Source organism: Cajanus cajan, chromosome 1 (genome assembly GCF_000230855.2).
Source record: "Cajanus cajan strain Asha chromosome 1, NIPB_CcT2T_4, whole genome shotgun sequence".
In the NCBI taxonomy this organism is placed as follows: Eukaryota; Viridiplantae; Streptophyta; class Magnoliopsida; order Fabales; family Fabaceae; genus Cajanus; species Cajanus cajan.
This window is the reverse complement of record NC_138517.1, coordinates 29,755,963-29,779,470: the sequence shown is the minus strand read 5'-3', so window position 1 is coordinate 29,779,470 and position 23,508 is coordinate 29,755,963. Positions and strand designations below refer to the sequence as shown.

The following is a 23,508-nucleotide window of genomic DNA, read 5'->3' as shown; positions in this document are numbered from 1 at the left end:
ATATTGAGAATCATATATAGCTAATTAAGTGATGAAATTGTCAAAGTACTCCAAGCAACAAAGCATAAGTATTTCAGGCAAAAGATAAAGTCAAAGCAATTTAAAAAAATAAATTAAAGATATAAACAGTTAAAAAATTTAAATTGAGCTCCCCTTGTGACTTGCAATCTTCTTTTCTCCTTTGTTGTTGTTTTCTTTTTTGTTGCTCTCTCTGTTCTTTATTCCTCCTATTCTCTATTCTCCCCCTTTTGGCATCATCAAAAGTGAGGAGCTTATGCGTCTGACATTGGCATCTACATTTGGAGATGATCCAACATGTTGAATTTTCCCTCATACTCCTTGCAGACCAATGCAAGACATTGAGAAGAAGTCCTCTTAGTAGATGATTTTGCTCATCAACTATTGATTCTTGATTTGAAGCACTAAACGGTGGTCCAGCTTCATCTGATGAATGCAGAGATAAAGGTGGAGAGGTTACATAGTACGTCGGAGGAGATAAACGAAACTGCTGTCTATAAAAGAAGATAATTCCCCTTAGCAGAAAAACATGAAATATGAAGTCATATGCAGAATAAAATTTGTATAGTCTTTTCCTTACAAAAAGAGTGTTTTGTTGGGTAGGCTCTGTGTGGCGTATGGTCTAGTTTGGAGGTGGATAAGTCATGAAGCTCCTCCTTCTATAAGGAATATCGTTTGGTTTGGTGCCTCGAGGATAGGGAAAGCGAAAGGTAAGATGCCTTGCATAGTTGTCATAGCTTCGATAAGTATAGTACTGAGGCATCTTCTCTTTCCCTTTACAGACGGAGCTACGTGTAGGTCTGGAGACGAAATTTGTAGTGTAAAATTTTATCCAGGGTTACAGCATCAATGGTCTGTAGGGCTCTCTAAGCATGGAAGGAAGATTCATGGAGGTTCCTTCCACACTTAGTATATTTTATTGGTGCAAGTATAAAATAACGCAATACTTATAACTACTCTTACATGAGTACTAGTGAAATATAAATTGACTATATATTAGTGATCAAATAGTATATTAACTTTTGTAATATTGTTTTTTGGGTAATATTTGATTTCAATAATTCGTATTTAATTTAGTTATTTTTATACGCTAAATTATTCAAAATAGTAATAGTAGACTTTAAATGTTTTAAAATTCATAAAAATTATTTTTATTTTAAAAATAGTTTAAAAATAATTGAATAAATTTATCATTTCACATTTCAAAATTAAAAAAAAAACATAATTGTAATCCTTTTTTAATTAAAATATAAAAAAATTCTCATACATTTTCATAATTGTTTCAAATAAAATAGGAAATATTTGTAAGTCTATAACCAAATATAAAAACATGAAAATTGATCCCCACTCTTTTACCATTTAATACTAACACTTAGTTACTATACCAATGAATTTCATTAATATACAAAATAGCGGTACAATAAAATATAATTATGAATATATTAGTTTAATGTGTTTAAGTTTATTTTTGTAATTTCAAGTTATTGTTAGTTTTAATTTATAACAGAAAAGGTCGACCTAAGAAAATTTATAAATTAATGGATACAATAATTAGTTTAATATATTTGTTGATCTTATTATAAATCATCACATTAATTAATATTTGAAATTAAAAAAGATAAAGTAAATAATACTTTGATTTGTAAAATATTTATTTTTATGAATTATAACATTTGACAAACGAAAATGACTGAAGATTTATTCGACCATGTTATAAATAAATAAAAATTCGCGTAATTCAAAGTATAAACCTATTGAATATGTTGGTAAAAAAATAAATCTGTTAAATATAATATGTATTAAAATACTTATCCAAAATGATATTGCAACGTACATTATATAAAAAGAATCTAATAACATGTTTTTAATACTTCAAATGATAAAGTTTTATATTATTAAAGTTTGTTAAAATAATCAAAGAATTATTTTAAAAAGTTTTTTTTAGAACATCACACATTAGATAATATAATAGTGGAATTAAAGTTTATATTAAATACTTTAATAAAAGAAAGTCAATATATCTAGACAACTGTCATAAAAAATTACAAAATGTGATATATTATTGTTCCTAATGATAACTTTAAGAAACTACTACAGCCAATACATGTAAACAGAATGTCGCCAATAAACAAAAATAGAAAGTTGCATTTTAACAGTGAGTGTCAGCTTGCTTCTCAGCGGGTTTCACAAATTTTTTCCAATAAGGGTGTTGTTGCCACACACAATGCATTTCTTCTATTGGGACACCTTTAGTTTCTGGCAGAAGCTTGTAGATGAAGATATTCATGACCACCACGAAAACACCAAAGAAAATGAACAATCCAAACTTCATGTGACACAGCATGGCAGTGAAAATTTGAGCAATGGCAAACGTGAAGATCATGTTGGTGGAAACATTGATACTCTGAGCAGCAGATCGAACTTCAAGAGGGAAAATCTCACTGGGTACCAACCATCCTAGAGGACCCCAAGACCATGCAAATCCTGCCACATACACGCATATAGCTACCACCACTGCTATCGCATACCACGTTGGCAACACACCAGGGTTTCCATTTATTCCGAACTTATATGCAATTGCCACTGTAATCAACATCTGCATATATAAATACCCAAAACATATTTAATTACTCAAATCATGTACACATTAATTAATGTAAACAAAGAGATAAGTAAAGATGGAATGGCCTAGTGGATGTAGTGTTACTATTTAAAAAAAACAAAAAATGCATGAACGTACCTGACAAACGAACATTTGAGCACCACCAAGTAAGAAAAGAGTACGTCTACCAAACTTGTCAACCGAAGCAATGGAAACAAGAGTGGCAACAGCGTTACAACCTCCAGTGATCATAGCAGACATGAGAGAAGCATTGGCACCGAATCCAATGGTTTTGAACAAAACAGGAGCGTAGAATGTTATGACATTCATGCCAGTGAGTTGCTGAAAGGCTGGAATGGCAATGGCCATGGTGAGATGAGGCCTGTAGTGCCTGGTCAGCAAAGAAGCCCAAGGGTGTTTCACAGCTTTGGATGATTCACTCGCTGCAACCAAATCCTTAAACTCCTCCTCAACGTCACTAGTGCCACGAATTTTTATCAACTCTTTCTTTGCTTCCTCCTCTTTACCACGCTCAATCAAGGAAGTGGGTGTGTCGGGGAGAAAGATTGCACCCAAAATAATCATTATGGCAGGAACCGCAGCAAAACCCAAACTGTAGCGCCAACCTTGTCCATTGTCCATGTTGGAGAAAACATAGTTGAGAACATTGGCCACAAATAAGCCTATGGTGATCAACAACTGGAACATCATGTTAAGAGCTCCTCTGTACTTGTAGGGAGCAACCTCAGACACGTAAATTGGGACAGACTGATTGGAGCATCCGATTCCGCAACCGAGAAGCAAGCGACCAACGATAAGCATCCACACACGTTGGGCGAATGCATTCAATCCAGCACCGCCCAAGAAAAGCACACCACCACAAATCATGGTCAGTCTTCTTCCGAACACTCGAGTTACCGTCGATGCTCCGATTGATGACACTAGAGCAGCCAAATATAGAGACGAGGTAAATAATGTTAACACTTGGCTATCGAATTTGCAGTACTGGTTCACCGAGGCTGTTATGTTGTGCTCCTTTTCATACACATCTGGGAAAAATTTCTTCAAGAATGGATCCATAGACGTAACTCCACCTGTCAGTAGTCAACAAATTATTAATCATCATACTTATAATTAAACAAAACATTATAATCATATATCTTTCATGTGTCTCTTATCTTTCATTAAAAATAATCAAATAAAAAATAACACATTATAACGTTAATTTTGTATGAAATTACAAACCCGAGATGCCGAGATCGTATCCAAAAATTAGCCCTCCAAATGCAGCCACCAAACAAGTGATGAAAACCCTGAAAGTAAGCTTTCCAGGATAATCTTTTCCAGAGGCATTGCCTCCAACTATCACGCCTCCTGCCATTTTCCTAACTGATGGAGAGAGTAGAAAAGTTAGAGCTTTTTGAGTTGTAACTAAGGGAGAGAAGATTGAGTGAGTGCAGAAGAACCCTTCCACCTTCAAATATATAAGCAACTAAAAAGATAATAACAAAATATTATATATATTATATATATAACTAAATTTTATAATATTATATATATAATTAAATATTATATTTGAATATATAGACTATATTTAAAATTTATATTTTAAATATATAAATTATATTTTATATTTAAAATAAATAATTTATATTGTGAAAAAAGATGATTTTTAATTATTAATAATTTAAAAAATATATATTAAATTTTTATTCATAAGTAAATGTGATAAATAAAAAATTAAATTAGATAAAAGATAGGAGTGTTCATTGGATTAAATCAATAAGACAAATCCAATATTTATAGCTAAATCATTTCTAAGAAATAATTTCTTCATGAATTTATATTATTTAAAGCTAAATAATTTAAATTTATTACTTAAGACATGTCTTAATTACTTTTTTTTTATAAAATGTGTCTAGGATTGGGCGGGGAAAACAGGATGAGGGAATACTTTATATATCGAATTATTAAGATTATTATATGATTAAGATTACAACTAAATAATTTGAATTTATAATTAGTTATAATTATTTAACACATGTCTTTATATGTGTTTTAAAAAATATATATGAGATTGAGTGGAATAAAAAAAAATTGAAAGATTATCCTGAATTTAGTATTATTATGATTAAGATATATTTTTTATTTAAAAAAATGTGTTTGAGAGAGAATGGGATAACATGATATAAGACTATCCTAGATTTATTATTACTAAGATAAAAGTAAGATTACAACTAAATAATTTAAATTTATAATTAGTTATAATTACCTAACACATGTCTTAATTTTTGTTTTAAAAACATGCATTTAAGATTTAGCGAGAAAACAAGATGCCAGGGAAACTATACTATATTTAGTATTATTAGAATTAAGATTTTTGTTTAAAAAAATGTGTAGATGAAATATATATGTGTATCTTCAATAAAATCTAAATTTGAACATACATTTATTACGATTAAATAAAAATAATATATTATTAGTATAATTTTTATTTTATTAGTCTTATTGCACCTATAAAAAATTATTTTAAAATGTTTTAACATTATATAAAAGTTAAATTATTTAAGATATATAAATTATAAAAAACTATATATACTATTATTAGATTTTAATTTCATATAAAAAATACTTCATTAATTCCGTATAAAGTTAAGTTTCAAAATAAATTTAGACTCTCATTTTCAATTTAGCTTACTATCTTTTTATTTTACTTCTATTTAAAAAAAACTATTTGTTTTACTTCTATTTATAAAAAAAAAAACTAAATACCTTACTAAAAGTCTGGAAAGAAGCATGAAAAATTGATACATATTATCCCCAAATATATATACATTTTAAACGTTAAATATTTAGTATATATAACTTATCTTTACAATATTATATATATATATATATATATATATATATATATATATTATATTTGAATATATAGAGTATATTTAAAATTATCTTTTTAAATATATAAATTATATTTTATATTTAAAATAAATAATTTATATTGTAACAAAATATTATTTTTAATTATTCATAATTTTTTTAAAAAAAATATTAAATTTTTATTCATAAGTAAATGTGATAAATAAAAAAAAATTAAATTAGATAAAAGATAGAGGTGTTCATTGGATTAGATCAATCTCACAAATTCAATGATTTGAATCGAATCAACTAAAGGCTTGTGATATATAAGACTCTATATATTAATAATACATCTTCATTATGATTTTTTCTTCTTTCTAAAATATCTTTAATATTTTTTTTATTTTCTAATTTCTCGAATTAGATGTTTTACCTTACAATGCACGACATATTTAGTAATCATTTGCAAAATTAAATAAAAAACAATACCTCCACACCAATTTAGACTTATACAATTCTTTTCTGTCTTTTAGATAAGAAAGTCAGATGATTTTAGATAAGAAAGTCAAATAAATTAAAATAATGGCAACTTAAATAATAATACTAAATACGTTTAACATATTACATATTAAGCACATAGAAGATGTCGTATGAACAAAGAAGATAGGGAAATTTAAAAGATAAAAAGAAAAATAAAATTAAGTGGATGGATAATAATTATTTGCAAGTTTTGTTTGGAAAAAATATCACAACATACATGAATTTATAATATTTATGACTGGTGGAAACATGTCAAGACTAAGGAGAGCAAGAGGTGATACATTAAAGGCACCAAAAGAAGATGATTTTGAAGAACTTTCATATGTTTGTGTACTTAGTAGTTACTTGTATATGTTTATTATGCCTTTGTATTTGTGAGGCACTTTGTTTCTGATGGAATCACACTAAGGTCAAGAAGACCAAGAGGTGATATATTGAAGGAGGCAAGAAGAATGGGTTAGTTTTGAAAACCATAAGATGAGTGGGCCTACTTTTGGGCCTTAGCTCCTAATTTTTTTTATTAGTTTCGAATTTATTCCTATTTTACCCTTGTCTTTAATTTCCTAATTTACCTTTGTATTTTGGGGCACCTTAGATATAAGATTTATTTTTCTTGTATTTCCTATTTTACCCTTGTATTTTGGGGTGTCTTAGTTATAGGATTTATTTTTACTTGTATTTCCCATTTTACCCTTGTATTATGGGGTGCCTTAGATTATAGTAGTTTATTTTATAGCTAGGGTATTTTATTAGCGTAAGAAAATAAGGCCTAGACGTATTTTTTTGTAGCCTTGGATTTATTTTGGGACTTGGCAAGGTTTAGGCCCAAGTGGAGGGCACCTAGGTTACATGGTCTTATCATGCACCTAGATGTAACTTAACCAAACCCAAAGATTCCATCCTTGGCCACCAAGTAGCATCTAGGGTTAATTTAGGTTTCATTTGAAGTGCATTTAGCTTGCATTTTTCAACCAAGCACTCTCAAATGTAACCCTAAATGCATTCTCCCTTCTATAAATACCCTAGGCTATAGCAATGATAGATCTAGACTATGGCCAAGGCCAAGGAATCCAAGAGGTGATATACTGAAAGAACCAAGAGGAATGGGATGATCTTAAAGACCTTTTTCATATATTTTGTAAATAGTCTCTTGTATAGGCTATTTTGCCTTTGTATTTGTGAGGCACTTTACTTGCTTTTTCCTAGTGTTTGTATATTGTTTTTGAGGTAGGTTACTTGGAGAGTTTAACTCCATTTAACCTCCCTAGTTGATACATTCATTTTGTATTTTTTCAGTAGGGAAAAGGGGGTGACATTTAGCAATGCTTGAGGGTGTAACAAGTAATTGGGCCAGAACTGGGCCTAGGCAAAATTTTGCATATTGGACTCATTTTGCTCCTAATTTTTCATAGATTTGATTTAGCTAGGTCTCATCATCATATGATGAACCTAACTAAACCAAATCAAACATTTTTGAATTAATTCAAGGAGCAAACATGAACCAAGGCCGCCTAGCTCTTTTCCTTGTTCTTGGCCGAAATTAGCTTGTTACTCTTCAAGGTTTGAAGCTTGCCTTGCAAGTTTCTAAACCTTGGAAGGTTAAGACAACCTTACCATGGTTCTTAAGTGAACCATGGTCAAGGTTAGCTTCTCCTACAAGCTAGCTAAACTGTGGGAGTTAAAGCTTACCTTACCATGGTTCCTAATGAACCATGGTTAAGGTTAGCTTCTCCTACAAGCTACCTCTCCCTATATATTTGTAATTACCTCATTTGTAGACACTTTTGAACACTTAGAGAAATAAAATTCTGATTTCTGTCTCAAGAGTCACTCATAGAAACCGTAGAGAACACCTACTCTAAGGATTCTCCAAAGTTCTTCAAACCTTAACCTAGGTTCTTCAAGCTTCTTCATCCAAGAGAAGTAACCGAACCTCCTTCTAAGATTTCTACTCCATCGAAGCTTCTTCAAAGGAGTTTTCAGAATCTTCAAGGTATCAACCTCAAGGCATTTCGATCCTTAGCATGGAACTCTTGAAGAAACATCAATCTACTTCAACTAGTTCCATCAAGCAACCTTGTAAATACTTTGGAATTTATGATATTAAGAGAGACTTTGACCCTTAATATTCTTTCCTTAGTCCGTTTGGTCATTTCGGCCACCTATCCCTCTCATCTTCACCATGTGTATTCTCACCTTTAGGAGTGATCTTCATCCATCAATGAAGTGAGCCAAAACCCTAGAGTACCACCTTAGCATTTCATCAAACACCTAGCCTCCATAAACACCATTCGCCCACCTCCATCACCAAGGCTAGAAACCTTGAGTTCCATGAGCCAAGGAGTCCGGTCTTCCCTTTTTGACGCTCTTAACTCAATTCATGCAAGGAGGGTTGCGATCATGTGGTATCTAGAGCCAATGGTTCTTCAAGGGTAATCTCTAGTCTATTTTGAGTCTTTTAAAAATACGGTCATGTCATGGTGTCTTCTTGCTTGTCTTGAAGTTGTGCTAAATAGATCATATTCATGCTATATTATAATAGTTTATGTGTCTTTTTTTGTTCATTGATTCATGCCATAAATCTTCTTGTGAATCATCTTGGTGCCTAGTTCTCTTTGTAGGATTTGTCCATTTTTGTTTAAGTTTGGGTGGCTGGAAAATTTTGTGCATGATAAGAAAAAAAAAGATGATCATCTGTTTTTATTTTATAATCTATTAAGTTTTGTCATTGTGACACCCTTACTACCCCAACACATATACTGTAACTTTACAAATAAATGTTTAAAAAAAGGTAAAAGGGTTCACATGAGAAACTTCAAAAATCGTTCTTCAATAACCACAATAATAAAGAAATGAAACGCAAGAGTTTACAAATTATTTTCGAAAATAACATTTACAATTTCAAATCCATATAAAAAAACATATGTTCTAAAAATCCTCTGCCCCGATGTCACAATATCAGAGCAGCCCCACAATTCAACCGTTGGCATTCTAGATGCCACTCGTAGCCAGATCTTCCTCACCTAAAACATCCACAATTTGCACGGTGAGAAAAGAAAACATTTATATATACAGCACACGAGTAAATCCACAACATCATCTCATCATAACATGAAATATTAATTACAAGCATTTCTATAGATATATCATCATTCTATCAATCATTCATCATCTTCACATCACAATTCATAATCAAACTCATTCATCTCAAATCATGCAATTAGAATTATCATTTTCACATTCATAATTCACAAAATCTTACAATTAACATTACGCCAAGGCCACGCCACAACTGACATAAGTGATACAGGTTAATTGCATCGCTCATCCCACACCATGCTAGGGTCACACCCTCCCTGTAGCATCACTTACCCAGGGGCCATGCCATCCCTAGTCATTGATGTGAGGAACCACAATCACATAACAATCCACACAATCTCTTGCAATTAACCCTATGTCAGGGCTGCCATATTTGACATAAGAGATACATGTTAACTATCTTACTCATCCCACACCATGCTAGGGTCACGCCCTCCCTGTAGCATCACTTACCCAGGGGTCGTGCCATCCCTAGTCATTAGTGTGAGGAACCTCAATCATAATCATATTCACATTCATCACATCTCATCTTATAGCTCAATAACATATCACATACACACAACAGATAAGTCCAACAAAATAAGGGTTTCTGATAGACTATGGCCAAGGCCAAGGAATCCAAGAGGTGATATCATAAAAGAACCAAGAGGAATGGGATGATCTTCAAGACCTTTTCATATGTTTTGTACATAGTTTCTTTTGTATAGGTTATTTTTGCCTTTGTATTTGTAAGGCACTGTATTTCCCTTTTTAGTAGCTATTGTATATTGATTCTAGGGTAGGTTACTTGGACACTTTGATTCCATTTAACCTAACCTAGAAATACATTCTTTTCTTAGTTTTCTAGTAGGAGTGGCATTAGCAAATTAGAGAGTGTCCTTAGTAAGCTAGAGAGTGCTCCTAGCAATTTAGCCAAAGGTGGTCCTAGGCTAAATTTTTCATATTGGACTCATTTTACTCCTAATTTTTCATAGATTTGATTTAGCTAGGTTCCATTCCCATTGAATGAACCTAACTAAACCAAATTAACCATTTTCAAATCAAAAGGAGTAAATTAATTCCAAGAAGCCACCCACCTTAGAAGTGTGTTCACACTTGTGTTCACACTTGGACGAAATTCATGGAGTTTCTTAAGCTTGGAAGCTTGAAGCACAAGCTTCTCCTTAGCTAGCTTACCAAGCAAGCCAAGTGAGAAGCTTGCTCTCCAAGCCTCTTGACCTTGGACGGTTTATCTAGACTCAACCATGGTTCCTAGTGAACCATGGTCAAGACTAGCTTGCTCTCTAAGTTTCCTACTCCTATAAACTTGTAATTCTTTGATTGTAAAACACTTTTGACCAATTTGAGAAATGAAATCTGAATTTTCTCTCTAAATCAAGAGTCACAAAAACCGAAGAGAACTTTCTCTCCTAAGTTCTCTCCAAAGGTGCTTCAACCTTACCTTGGTTCCTTAAGCTTCTACCTCAAGCTAAGGAGTAACCGAGCCACTTCAAGGCTTCTTCTCCATTGAAGAACACTTCAAGGAGCTTCAAAGAGTCATTGGAGTCTTTATCTCAAGAGCATATTCGGTCCTAAGCATGGAGCTATTGAAGAAATCTCAATCTACTTCAACTAGTTCCATCATTTTTGGTATCTAGAGCCTAGTGCTCTTGAGGTTATGTTTTCTAAATTTTTTCTTCATAGAATCCGTGTTGTTCCTTCCTTATTTTGTCTATAATTGTGTTTGCTGCATGGATCTAGTTTTAATAAAAAATTTTATGGATCCTATATGTCAAGTTTGAAGTAAATGATTCATGTTTGCTTGTTCCTATTCCTTTGAATCATTTTCGGTTTGTGCTTTAGGTTCATGTGCTTGTGCTTTTATTTTTGCTTGAGTCTCTCTATTCCTATAAGCATGAGTCCGTGATTGGACATTGACAATACTTAGTGTATGTTTTTGTTTTTGAATCATATGTTTTGTCTAGAGTCATGTGTAGTCCTTTGAATGTCATTGAATCCTAGACTAGCTTGTTTTAACCTAATTTTTGTTTTGTGTTCTTGAGTCCGAAATTTGTTGTGTATTTTCTTATTAAATCTGAACCTTCCTATATGTGCTTTTGCTTTACATGTTTGAGTTCATAATTTGCTATTAGTTCTAGCAAATTTCCTAGAGTTAGGTTTCTATTATGTCATATTAAAAGTTTTGTCAAATTAAATTGTTAAACACTCTCCTATTAGGTTTCCTTGTGTCTTGTGTTGTGGCTGAAACTTATTGAAATTTTTTGGACCTTAAAACAGAACCAAAACAGAGGTGTGAGTGTCCTAATTGCTTTAGAAAAACAAAGAAACAAAGTGCTTAAAAATTTGACCTAAAACAATACTACAAAATAGTGAAGCACTAGTGAAAACATACTTGTGAACACCTCTTGTTTTGTGTCATAATTTTGCTGCAGTTTTTCTATATTGAAACCGAGACATATAAGTGCTTAAAAGGCATTGAAACTCCTGAACATACAAAGAAAAATAAGTGAAAAATAATTTGCAAAAGAAAAAGAAAGAAAATAGCAAAAGAAAAGCCAAAGGAGTGAAAATTTGAGAAAATATTGCTTTCGGTTTTGATCTATTTTGTGTGACATTTTTGTGTTGGTCCAGCCACATATTGTGTCTTGTTTTTGTTCATAATCTTAGCTTTTAATTTTGTAATCCATTCTAGTGCCTTTCCTAGGTTACTCTTGTGTGTACTAGCTTCCAAATTTGCCTTAATTTTTGCTTGTCAATTTGTGGAACTCTTTCTAGTCTTGTCTCATTTTCTTCTACCACTTGGTGTAGCCATTCTAAATTGTTCATTTTCAGTTTTAGCACTAATATTCAGTCTTGAAGGTGGTTGAGTGCTTCTTAAAAGGTGTAGGAGGCCAAGGCAAGGGATATCTACTTGAAGGCTTTGGTGGTTGCTTAGGGAGTTTGTTCTCTCTTGGTGGCAAGGCTCTTGGAAACACCTAGAAGTGACTAACCTCAAGGTTACTTCTAAAAAGAGGAGTGAAACACCTTGTGAGGCTGCAGTTGGTGGCTGAATTGGAGCAAGAAGGAGTGAAGCTAATTGTGAAAATTTTTGTGAAAATTTAGAACTAAATTTAGTGACGGAAATTTTGGTTGCTAAAACTAGTTTTTCCTTACAAAATCCGTCTCTAAATTTGTTCTAAATTAGTGGCTATTTGTTTTCCTTGAAATTAAGTGCAGCCACTAATTTCATTTGAGATTAAATTTACATTTCATTTGGAGTGTGAATTTACATTTCATTTGAAACAAATTTGAATTTCATTTTGACTTGTAATTTTTTGCTTTCTAAATTTTTGTACAAGGCCTTTATTAAGGAGTGTCTTGGAGTGCCTTTGGTGTATCTCCATCTCTTCTTAAGAACTCTTATAGTAATTCACGTGTAGTACTTGTGAGAGTGGTCCTTGAAGGTCTTTGGTGCCTTTCAAGCTCTCACTTAGGTTTAATTGCTTTCAACGTCTAGTTTAAGTTTTCAAGCAATTTATGTTTTAAGCAATTTATGTTTTCAGTCATTTAAGTTTTCAAGCAATTTAAGTTTTCTTGCTCTTTATGTTTTCAAGCATCTTATAAATTGTACACATAGGCACTTGCTTGTTATTTTTCCTTTAAGAAAAGTTCTTTGTGAAAATTGTTTTGTGCAAGACAAAAGTACAAGGGGGTTTAGAGATTTTTACTTAAAGAGGCTTGGTTATTAAGTGGCTCTTTAGTAGCTCACCTCCCTCCAAAGTTCAATTTGTACTCTTAGACCTCTAAGTGCCAAGTCTAAAGCACTCCAAAACCTTATTTTCATAAAAACTATTTTTGTGTGGAAAATATCTCTTGAATTAAAATGTCTCAAAATTCCTCCAATAGTGAAAGTGATGGCTCTCCAAAAAGTCTTTCTTATATCACTAAAGAGCTCAAATCACTTAAACTATGGAAAAAGCAAGAATCAATTGAAAGAGAGAAGGAAAGAATTGAAAGAGAAGGACATCTTGCTTATCTTGAGGAAGAGTTGAGAATTTTAAAGCAAGAGGAAGAAAAATTGAAAGAAGATATGAGAAAACATAGGAAAAAGAGTAGGAGTTCACATTCACAATACACATCTCCTAATGAAAGCCTTAATGTAGGTAACCATTATCAACCTTCCCCAAGAAGAACTATTAAACCTAGGGAATCCAAGGTGGATCTCCCTCAATTTTTTGGGAAGGATGATGTGGAGGCCTACCTTGATTGGGAGATGAAGGTAGAACAACTCTTTGCTTGCCATAGGGTAAGTGAAGAAAGAAAAGTCCCTCTTGCAACCCTTAGCTTTCAAGGGCATGCAATGTATTGGTGGACCTCTTTGGAAAGAGAAAGACGTCTCCACAATGATCCACCTATCCAATATTGGAATGATCTTAGGAGTGCATTGCGGAGGAGACACATTCCCTCTTACTATGGTAGGGAGCTTATGAATAAGTTCCAAAGGCTTCAACAAAGAGATATGTCTGTAGAACTCTATAGACAACAAATGGAGCTTTTAATGATGAGGGCATGCATAAGAGAAGAGGAAGCCACTACAGTAGCCAGATTCTTAAGTGGTCTTAACTTAGAGATTAGAGACCAAGTGGAGCTACTACCCTACAGGGACCTAAATGACTTGGTCCAACTTTGTGTAAGGGTAGAACAACAAATGTTGAGAAAATCTTCTAAAAGAGAAAGCTCCCACTCTAGATCTCTTAGGAAAGACTACTTGGAGGAAGAAAAACCTTTTGAAAAGAAAATTATTTCAGAACCCTCCAAAGAATTGGCTAAAAGGAAAGAGAAAAATAAAGATAAGGATAGAGATCTCATCACTCCACACACTAGCACAAAGACTAGTGATATTAAATGTTTCAAGTGTCTAGGGAGAGGTCACATTGCTTCTCAATGTCCTACAAAGAAAGTTATGATCTTAAGGGGGCATGACACTTATAGTAGTCAAGAAGAGACTACTACCTCCTCTTCTAGTGAGAGTGAGGTTGAAACAAAGCTTCAGAGGTCCAAAGTGGAGCCAATTTATCCTTATGAAGGAGAGCTCCTAATGCTTAGGAGAATCCTTCATAATCAACCTAGTGGTACCCTATCACAACGAGAGAACATCTTTCATACAAGATATAATGTTTTAAATAATGCTTGTTCTCTCATTGTTGATAGTGGTTCATGGTGCAACTGTTGTAGCACTAGGTTGGTTAAAAAGTTGAATCTAATTACTATGCCACATCCTCAACCTTATCATTTGCAATGGCTTAATAAGGATGGTGACATAGTAGTTAACCAACAAGTGAAGGTCAAGTTTTCCATTGGGAAGTATGAGGACCAAGTTTTATGTGATATAGTACCAATGGAAGCTTGTCATATTTTGTTAGGAAGACCATGGCAATTTGAAAAGAAAACAGTACATGATGGTCTTACTAATGAAATTACCTTCACTCATAAGGAAAAGAAATTTGTGTTTTATCCTCTCTCACCTCAACAAGTGGCTGAGGATCAATCACAAATGAAAATAAAAAGAAAAAGTGAGAAAGTAGGGAAGAGTAAAGAGGAAGAAATATCCTCTAAGGGAGTTATGTCTAAAGAGAATTACTTTGTCAATAAAGAACCTATGAAAACTATTCTCTTTATTCATAAAGACCTTAACTCTTACCCTCACGCTGCCACTAGTCTTGAAGAAGAGATTCACAAATCCATTATTTTTAAAGAAAAAGAATCTCAACTTCAAGATTTTGTGAAGGAGAAGTGGACTTCTTTTAGTTCTACTTCTCATGCTACTTCCTTGGTGGTGCCCAAGGTAGATAGTCTTCCTACCTTAGTTGTGTCAATAATGCACCCAATTTATGGAATATATTATTTGTTGGATATAACATCTGAACCTTCAAGGTTCCTTGTGACAAATTCTTTTCATAACTATCCAACAAATAATATAATCCAAAATTGTTTAGGGAATTTCTTAGTAGTATTTTCCTTATTTTTTAGGAAAAGCCTAGCTTACCACATAGGGTACTTTAGGCAAGATATTTTAGTTTTTAGGATTAAGTCTTTAGTGTGCTATAGTTTTAGCTTTAGCACATTTTTAGGATTTAGAAATATACCTAGTCTATGTTTAGGAGAAGATCCTATTCATTATATTAGTAGGTCTAGTATCATAGATTTCTTTAGGTTTCATGAAAGGATTCCTTCTAGGATATTCCTTTCACATTTATTTGTTGAAAATATCACTTCTGATGAATTTCATTATATATTTGTAGGTATGGCCAATAATCATGAGGACCCTCGAGATTTGAGGTCAAATCCTTTTCAAGAGGGAGGGGATGATAGACTATGGCCAAGGCCAAGGAATCCAAGAGGTGATATCATAAAAGAACCAAGAGGAATGGGATGATCTTCAAGACCTTTTCATATGTTTTGTACATAGTTTCTTTTGTATAGGTTATTTTTGCCTTTGTATTTGTAAGGCACTGTATTTCCCTTTTTAGTAGCTATTGTATATTGATTCTAGGGTAGGTTACTTGGACACTTTGATTCCATTTAACCTAACCTAGAAATACATTCTTTTCTTAGTTTTCTAGTAGGAGTGGCATTAGCAAATTAGAGAGTGTCTTTAGTAAGCTAGAGAGTGCTCCTAGCAATTTAGCCAAAGGTGGTCCTAGGCTAAATTTTTCATATTGGACTCATTTTACTCCTAATTTTTCATAGATTTGATTTAGCTAGGTTCCATTCCCATTGAATGAACCTAACTAAACCAAATTAACCATTTTCAAATCAAAAGGAGTAAATTAATTCCAAGAAGCCACCCACCTTAGAAGTGTGTTCACACTTGTGTTCACACTTGTGTTCACACTTGGACGAAATTCATGGAGTTTCTTAAGCTTGGAAGCTTGAAGCACAAGCTTCTCCTTAGCTAGCTTACCAAGCAAGCCAAGTGAGAAGCTTGCTCTCCAAGCCTCTTGACCTTGGACGATTTATCTAGACTCAACCATGGTTCCTAGTGAACCATGGTCAAGACTAGCTTGCTCTCTAAGTTTCCTACTCCTATAAACTTGTAATTCTTTGATTGTAAAACACTTTTGACCAATTTGAGAAATGAAATCTGAATTTTCTCTCTAAATCAAGAGTCACAAAAACCGAAGAGAACTTTCTCTCCTAAGTTCTCTCCAAAGGTGCTTCAACCTTACCTTGGTTCCTTAAGCTTCTACCTCAAGCTAAGGAGTAACCGAGCCACTTCAAGGCTTCTTCTCCATTGAAGAACACTTCAAGGAGCTTCAAAGAGTCATTGGAGTCTTTATCTCAAGAGCATATTCGGTCCTAAGCATGGAGCTATTGAAGAAATCTCAATCTACTTCAACTAGTTCCATCAGTTTCATACACCTCAAGCAATTCACATATAAATCCTCAATTTTTATCAAGTGATATAACAATAACATTCATAAATTATTAAAATAATCAATAGAATTATCAATTTAATATAATTTTAACATAAACAGTAAAACCCCCAACTATTTCAAAACTTAATTCACAGGCACTTTTCTACAGTTTCGTTCTACCTCTCAGATTAACATTCTTACAAATTAAATATATATTTCTAATCCTCAACACATGCAGAATCTAATGGGATCATCAATTTCTCAAACATAAATAATCTAATTTTTCCCAAAACCTAACTTACAGGCACTTTTTTATGATTTCTTTCTCTCTCCCAGAGCATCATTTTTACAAACAAATCATATATTCGTAGTCCTAGATATATACATAATCACATAAGACAATTAATTCTCCAAACAGAAATAATTATAAAATTACTTATAACCATAAGGGCTCTTTCTCTACCCAATTCCCTCATGTAACTCTACATATATATAAATAATCCCCTTTTCTCCCGTACCTATATATGTAGAAGCTGAATTTATACGAGATCTGGTTGGTCTCCCTCGCTGGGTTCCCCTCGGTCTAAAGCAAAAAGGAGAGAGAAAAGAAGAGAGAGCAGAAGAAAAGAAATCAGAAAATAAGAGGTGTGCTTTTTCAGAGTGGCAGACAACTCAATTTATAAGCCTCAGACTTCGCCAGAACGGCCCGTTCCAATTTCAGAACAGCCCGTTCCAATTTCAGAACGGCCCGTTCTGGACCCCAAAATCGTGGGCAAAAGTCACACCCAGAACGACCCGTTCCCAAACCAGAACGGCCCGTTCTGGTGTGCATTTATTACTCAACTGCCATAGCCCATTCCAAGCCCGTTCCCACTTAGAGTTTAAGGCAGCTTTTAATAGTTCGGAACGGCCCGTTCCAACTTGAGAACAACTTGTTCTGGGCTATTAACTCACATACAATTTGGTAGTTTGGAACGGCCCGTTCCAATTCTGGAACAGCCCGTTCCAAGCTACTAAATCACACACATTTTGATAGTTTGGAACGGCCCGTTCCAATTCCGGAACAGCCCGTTCCAAGCTACTAAATCACCCCTAAACCTTTATAAATTTACCAAAATACCCTCAATTAAAAAAATAAATAAATAAATAAAATGAAATAAAAATTGGGGTGTTACAATTCTCCCATCCTTTTAAAAATTTCGTCCTCGAAATTACCTGAAGCAAATAAAAATGGATATGACGTTTTCATCTTCTCCTCTAGCTCCCAAGTAGCACTTTCAGGTGTAGCTCCTCCCCAAATAACTTTCACCAAAGGAATTTCCTTTCCCCTAAGTTGCTTCACCATTCGATCCTCGACTCTCACCGAGGTAGCTTCCACAGTTACGTTCTCCTTAACCTCAAGATGATCCGACTCAATCACATACGAAGGATCATGAATGTATTTCCGAAGTTGGGAAATGTGGAAAACATCATGGAGATTTGACAGATTAGGAGGCAAAGCAATTTGGTAGGCAACACTACCGACTCTTTTTAGAATTTGGAAAGGACAAATAAATTGAGGAGTAAGTTTTCTGGATTTCAATGCCCTGCCAACCCCAGTCCACGGAGTGACTTTCAAGAACACATGGTCACCTTCTTGAAATTCCAAGTCCTTCCTTCTCCTGTCATAATAACTTTTCTGCCTACTCTGAGTTGTCCTCATCCTCTCTTGTATCAATCTAACCTTATCAGTGGTTTGTTGCACAATCTCAGGTCCTAAGATAACATTGTCACCATGCTCGCACCAACACAAAGGGGTCCTACATCTCCTACCATATAAGGCTTCATAAGGTGCCATACCTATACTAAAGTGGTAACTATTATTATAAATAAACTCTATCAAAGGTAAAAGACTATCCCAACTACCCCCTTGGTCCAACACACAGGCTCTAAGCAAATCCTCTAAAGATTGAATAGTCCTCTCAGTCTGACCATCAGTTTGAGGGTGGTAAGCTGAACTAAGTCTAAGTTGGGTCCCCAAAGCTCGTTGTAGGCTCTCCCAAACCCTAGAGGTGAATCTAGGGTCTCTGTCTAAAACTATGCTAGATGGTATCCCATGTAATCTCACAATCTCATCAATATACAATCCAGCCAATCTCTCTAGAGAATACCTAATGTTAATAGGTAAGAAATGTGCACTCTTAGTCAACCTATCAACTATAACCCAAATGGAATCATGTCCTCTCCTAGTCCTAGACAAAGCAACTACAAAATCCATAGAAATGTTATCCCACTTCCACTCGGGTATACTCAAAGGTTGAAGTAGTCCTGAAGGTTTCTGATGTTCTATCTTAGCCTTCTGACACACTAAACAGGCACTCACAAATTTAGATATATCTTTCTTCATCCTAGGCCACCAAAATATCTTCCTAAGGTCTTGATACATCTTAGTTGCTCCTGGGTGAAAACTAAGCTTGCTCCTATGACCTTCCTCTAGGATCAAACGTCTAAGTGTAGGGTCACTAGGCACGCACACTCGGTCTTTAAGTCTTAACACTCCATCTACACCCAAGGTAAATTCTCCTCCAACACCTTGTCCTATAGCATCACGTCTAGCCACTAGAAATGAATCCACTAATTGTGCTTCTCCAATTTCCCTCAACAACTCATTAGTCACCCGAGTCATACCTAGTCTCACACTACTAGGGGTCACCTCACAAGTCAAACTCAAGTCTCTAAATTGAGCCAAAAGGTCCATCTCCCTAATCATAAGAGAAGACAAATGCAAAGATTTCCTACTTAAAGCATCAGCCACCACATTAGCTTTGCCCGGATGATAACTAAGATCAAAAACATAATCCTTAAGGAACTCTAACCATCTCCTTTGCCTCATATTTAATTCCTTTTGGTCAAACAAATACCTAAGACTCTTATGATCACTAAACACCTCAAATTTTGAACCATACAAATAATGTCTCCAAATCTTAAGTGTGAATACCACAGCTGCTAATTCAAGATCATGGGTGGGGTAATTCTTCTCGTGTATTTTCAATTGCCTAGATGCATAAGATACGACCTTTCCCTCTTGCATTAACACTCCACCCAAACCCATCTTAGAAGCGTCACAATAAACCACAAAAGTCTTACTAAGGTCAGACAACACTAAAACAAGTGCACTAGTCAACTTCTCCTTAAGGGTTCGGAAACTATTCTCACATTTACTATCCCATACAAACACAACTCCTTTCCTAGTTAAACTTGTCAAGGGTAATGCTAATTTAGAGAATCCCTCTATGAATCTTCTATAGTATCCAGCCAATCCAAGGAAGCTCCTAATTTCACTAACTGACTTAGGTGTCTCCCATTTAAGCACCGCCTCAACTTTAGATGGATCTACTGCTATACCCCCACTAGAAATCACATGTCCTAAGAAACTCACCTCCTCTAGCCAAAAGTCACACTTAGACAACTTGGCATAAAGTTGTCTCTCCCTGAGGGTTTGAAGTACTACCTTTAAGTGTTCCCCATGTTCCTCCTTAGTCTTGGAATAAACTATTATGTCATCTATGAAGACCACTACAAATTTATCCAAGTACGGATGAAAAATTCGGTTCATGTAATCCATAAAAATTGCAGGAGCATTCATCACACCAAAAGGCATTACTAGATACTCATAGTGTCCATAACGAGTCCTAAATGCTGTCTTAGGTACATTCTCACCCTTAACTCTAATCTGATGGTACCCCGATCTAAGATCAATTTTACTAAATACACAAGCACCCACCAACTGGTCCATAAGATCATCTATCCTAGGCAATGGATATTTATTCTTAATGGTCACCTTGTTCAACTGGCGATAATCTACACACAATCTCATGCTACCATCCTTCTTCTTGACTAAGAGTACAGGTGCTCCCCAAGGTGATACACTAGGCCTCACAAACTCCTTCTCCAACAAGTCTTCTATTTGTTTATTAAGCTCCACTAACTCTACGGGTGACATCCTATAAGGTGCGATAGAAATAGGTCCTGTTCCTGGTACTAAGTCTATGGAAAATTCTACTTCTCTTCTAGGTGGTAAGCTAGACATATCATCAGAGAAGACATCCGAAAAGTCACACACCACAGGCAGTTCATTCACCAAAACATTACTCTCAGAATTCAAAGAAGCTAACAACATGTAAACTTGGGCATCTTCTTGTAAAAATACCTGAACTTGGTTGGCAGTCAAATAATCCTTACTCACTTTTTCAACAGGCTCACCAAAAACAATAAATTTATCAGCACAATTCAAAAGGACATGATTGGAAGATAACCAATCCATACCCAGAATAACATCTAACTGACTTAGAGGCAAAAAAATTAAGTTAACCATGAAATCTCTACCATCAATAATCAAAGGACACTTTAAACAGACATCAGAAGTAGACACTGAACCACTAGTTGGTGTCTCTACTATTAATTCAAAAGACAAGGAAGAAACAGGTAATTTTAATTTGGACACACACACATGTGATATGAAAGAGTGAGTCACACCAGAGTCATACAAAACAATTATAGGAGTTCCATTGATGAAACACATACCCTGGATTAAGTCTTTGGATTGCGTAGCTTCAGCACCACTCAAGGAAAACACCATTCCTGTCGCTCTAGGTTTGCTAGCGCTCCCTCCAACGTCTGTTGTTTCTTTCCTATTCTGGGCGCATTCACTAGCTTTGTGTCCCTTCGCTTGACATTTGAAGCATGTTATAACTCCTTGCGTCCGACACTCAACTGCCTTATGACCTGGCCTCCCACATTTGAAGCAGTTATTGTGTCAAACAGAACCCACACTTCCTCCTCTAGAAACTTGGCTAGCTTGGCTCCTTTGTTGCAAAGAATCTTGATTATTCACTTTAGAACTCGAATTCCCGGCAGACTTGGTGTAAGGTTTACCCTTACTAGATGACCCAAACTTATTATTCCTCATGGGTCCTCCACTCTTATAATGAGTTACCCTAGGACGGTTGTCCTCATCATATACTCGACACTTATTTACCAGTTCATGATAGTGAGTGATCCCTTGATAATTGAAAACTTGTTTAATCTCAGGTCGAAGACCACTCACAAACTTTACACATTTGTCCTCCTCATTTCCCACACCATCATACATAGGGCAAAATCTAACCAAGTCTTCAAACTTAGTCACATACTCAACCACAGAATCCTCTCCTTGCTTTAATTCAAGGAATTCCACCTGTTTCTTATGTCTCACATCTCGGGGAAAGTATTTCTCCAAGAATAGCCGCTTGAAATTCTCCCAGTTCACTTGGGTACCTGCAGCTATCATTCTTTGTAAAGCACCTTACCACCAGATGCCAGCCTTTCCAAAAAGCATGAAGGCAGCCAAAGTCACCTTTTGTGCCAAAGGACATCCCATAGCTTGAAATATCTTTTCAACTTCAAATATCCAGTCAGCAGCTCCATCAAGATTATAACCCCCACGGAAGCTAGGTGGATTATTTCGCTAGAATCTCTCCAGCCAATCTACCTCTGGCCGTTGGTTCATATTACCAAGAGCCTGAGCCGTCGCTTGTAGAGCATCAGCGATTGCACGGTCATTCCTACCTCCTGCCATTACTTTTCTAATCTCCAGAAAAGTTAACAATTATACTATAAGTAAACAACAAATTTAATCAATTATTTCACTAGCACATCAACAAATTCCACAATCAATTCATTCCATCAATTATCTACCAAACAAGCATAGTAGACTCATAACTCACGGCCGATTGGATTGACCTGCTCTGATACCACTAAATGTGACACCCTTACTACCCCAACACATATACTGTAACTTTATAAATAAATGTTTAAAAAAAAGGTAAAAGGGTTCACATGAGAAACTTCAAAAATCGTTCTTCAATAACCACAATAATAAAGAAATGAAACGCAAGAGTTTACAAATTTGGGCCTAGGCCAAATTTTACATATTGAACTTGTTTTGCTCCATATTTTTCAAGGAATTGATTTAGCTAGCTCTCACCATTATTGGGTGAACCTAACTAAACCAATTCCAAAATATTTGGATTGGACAAATGGAGGAAACAAGCCTAAGGTCGCCCACCCCTTCCTTTGGCCTAATTGGCTTCTTAGCTTTGGTGCCTTGGGAAGCTTGTGCTACAAGCTTCTAATTTAGCTTGCTTCCCAAGCAAGCTAAGATAGAAGCTTGCTCCACAAGCCTCCTAAACTAAGGTGGAAGGTCAAGCTAAGCCAACCATGGTTCACTTGAATCATGGTTAAGCTTATCTTGCTCTACAAGCTACCTACTTTTATATAAGTCTAAATCCCTCATTTGTAATGACTTTTGGATATATCAAATCAGAATTTTCTCAAATTCTCTCTTCCCAAGAGTCTTAGAAACCATAGAGAACATCTCTTCCCTAGGAACCTTCACAAAGGAGTTCCACCTTTGTGTCTTGGTTTCATTCTTCTTCCTTCTTCTCAAGGAAGAAACCGAATGCACCTAGTTGCTTCACAAGCTTTGGAGCTTGTTTTGCTACATTCAAATCCTCTATTGAAGACCTCAAGAGCTAGATTGGACGTGAAGATGGAGAATAGGAGAAGACAACAACCACTTCTTCTACTTCTTTCCATCAATGGCTAAATGATCTGAATTTATCATTTGTTATGATTACTTAATACGTGCCTTAAATTTTGTGAGTGACTTTAATATGACAATTATTCAAGAATTGTAAATTTATAATGTTTATAGCTAAATCATTTCTAACAAATAATTTCTTCATGAATTTATATTGTTTAAAGCTAAATGATTTGAATTTATAATTGGTTGTAATTACTTAAGACACGTCTTAATTTTTGTTTGATAAAATGTGTCTAAGATTGAGTGGGAAAATAGGATGAGAGAATATTCTACATGTAGTATTATATTAAGATTAATATAAGATTAAGATTACAACTAATTGATTTGAATTTATAATCGATTGTAATTACTTAACACATGTCTTAATTTGT

The 23,508-nt window shown here is 34.6% G+C and overlaps 1 protein-coding gene across 1 annotated transcript; it reads right to left on the bottom strand.

The window, feature by feature from the left end:
* Positions 1-1,082: 1,082 nt before the first annotated feature.
* LOC145959142 (sugar transport protein 1-like) lies at positions 1,083-5,380 on the bottom strand. The gene is made up of 3 exons (XM_083077622.1): positions 3,866-5,380; positions 2,759-3,714; positions 1,083-2,614 (listed from the first exon to the last, which is right to left on the bottom strand). The coding sequence occupies exons 1-3, from the start codon at positions 3,999-4,001 to the stop codon at positions 2,168-2,170; spliced, it is 1,539 nt and encodes a 512-aa protein (XP_082933748.1). The 5' UTR covers positions 4,002-5,380; the 3' UTR covers positions 1,083-2,167.
* Between the last annotated feature and the right edge of the window lie 18,128 nt (positions 5,381-23,508).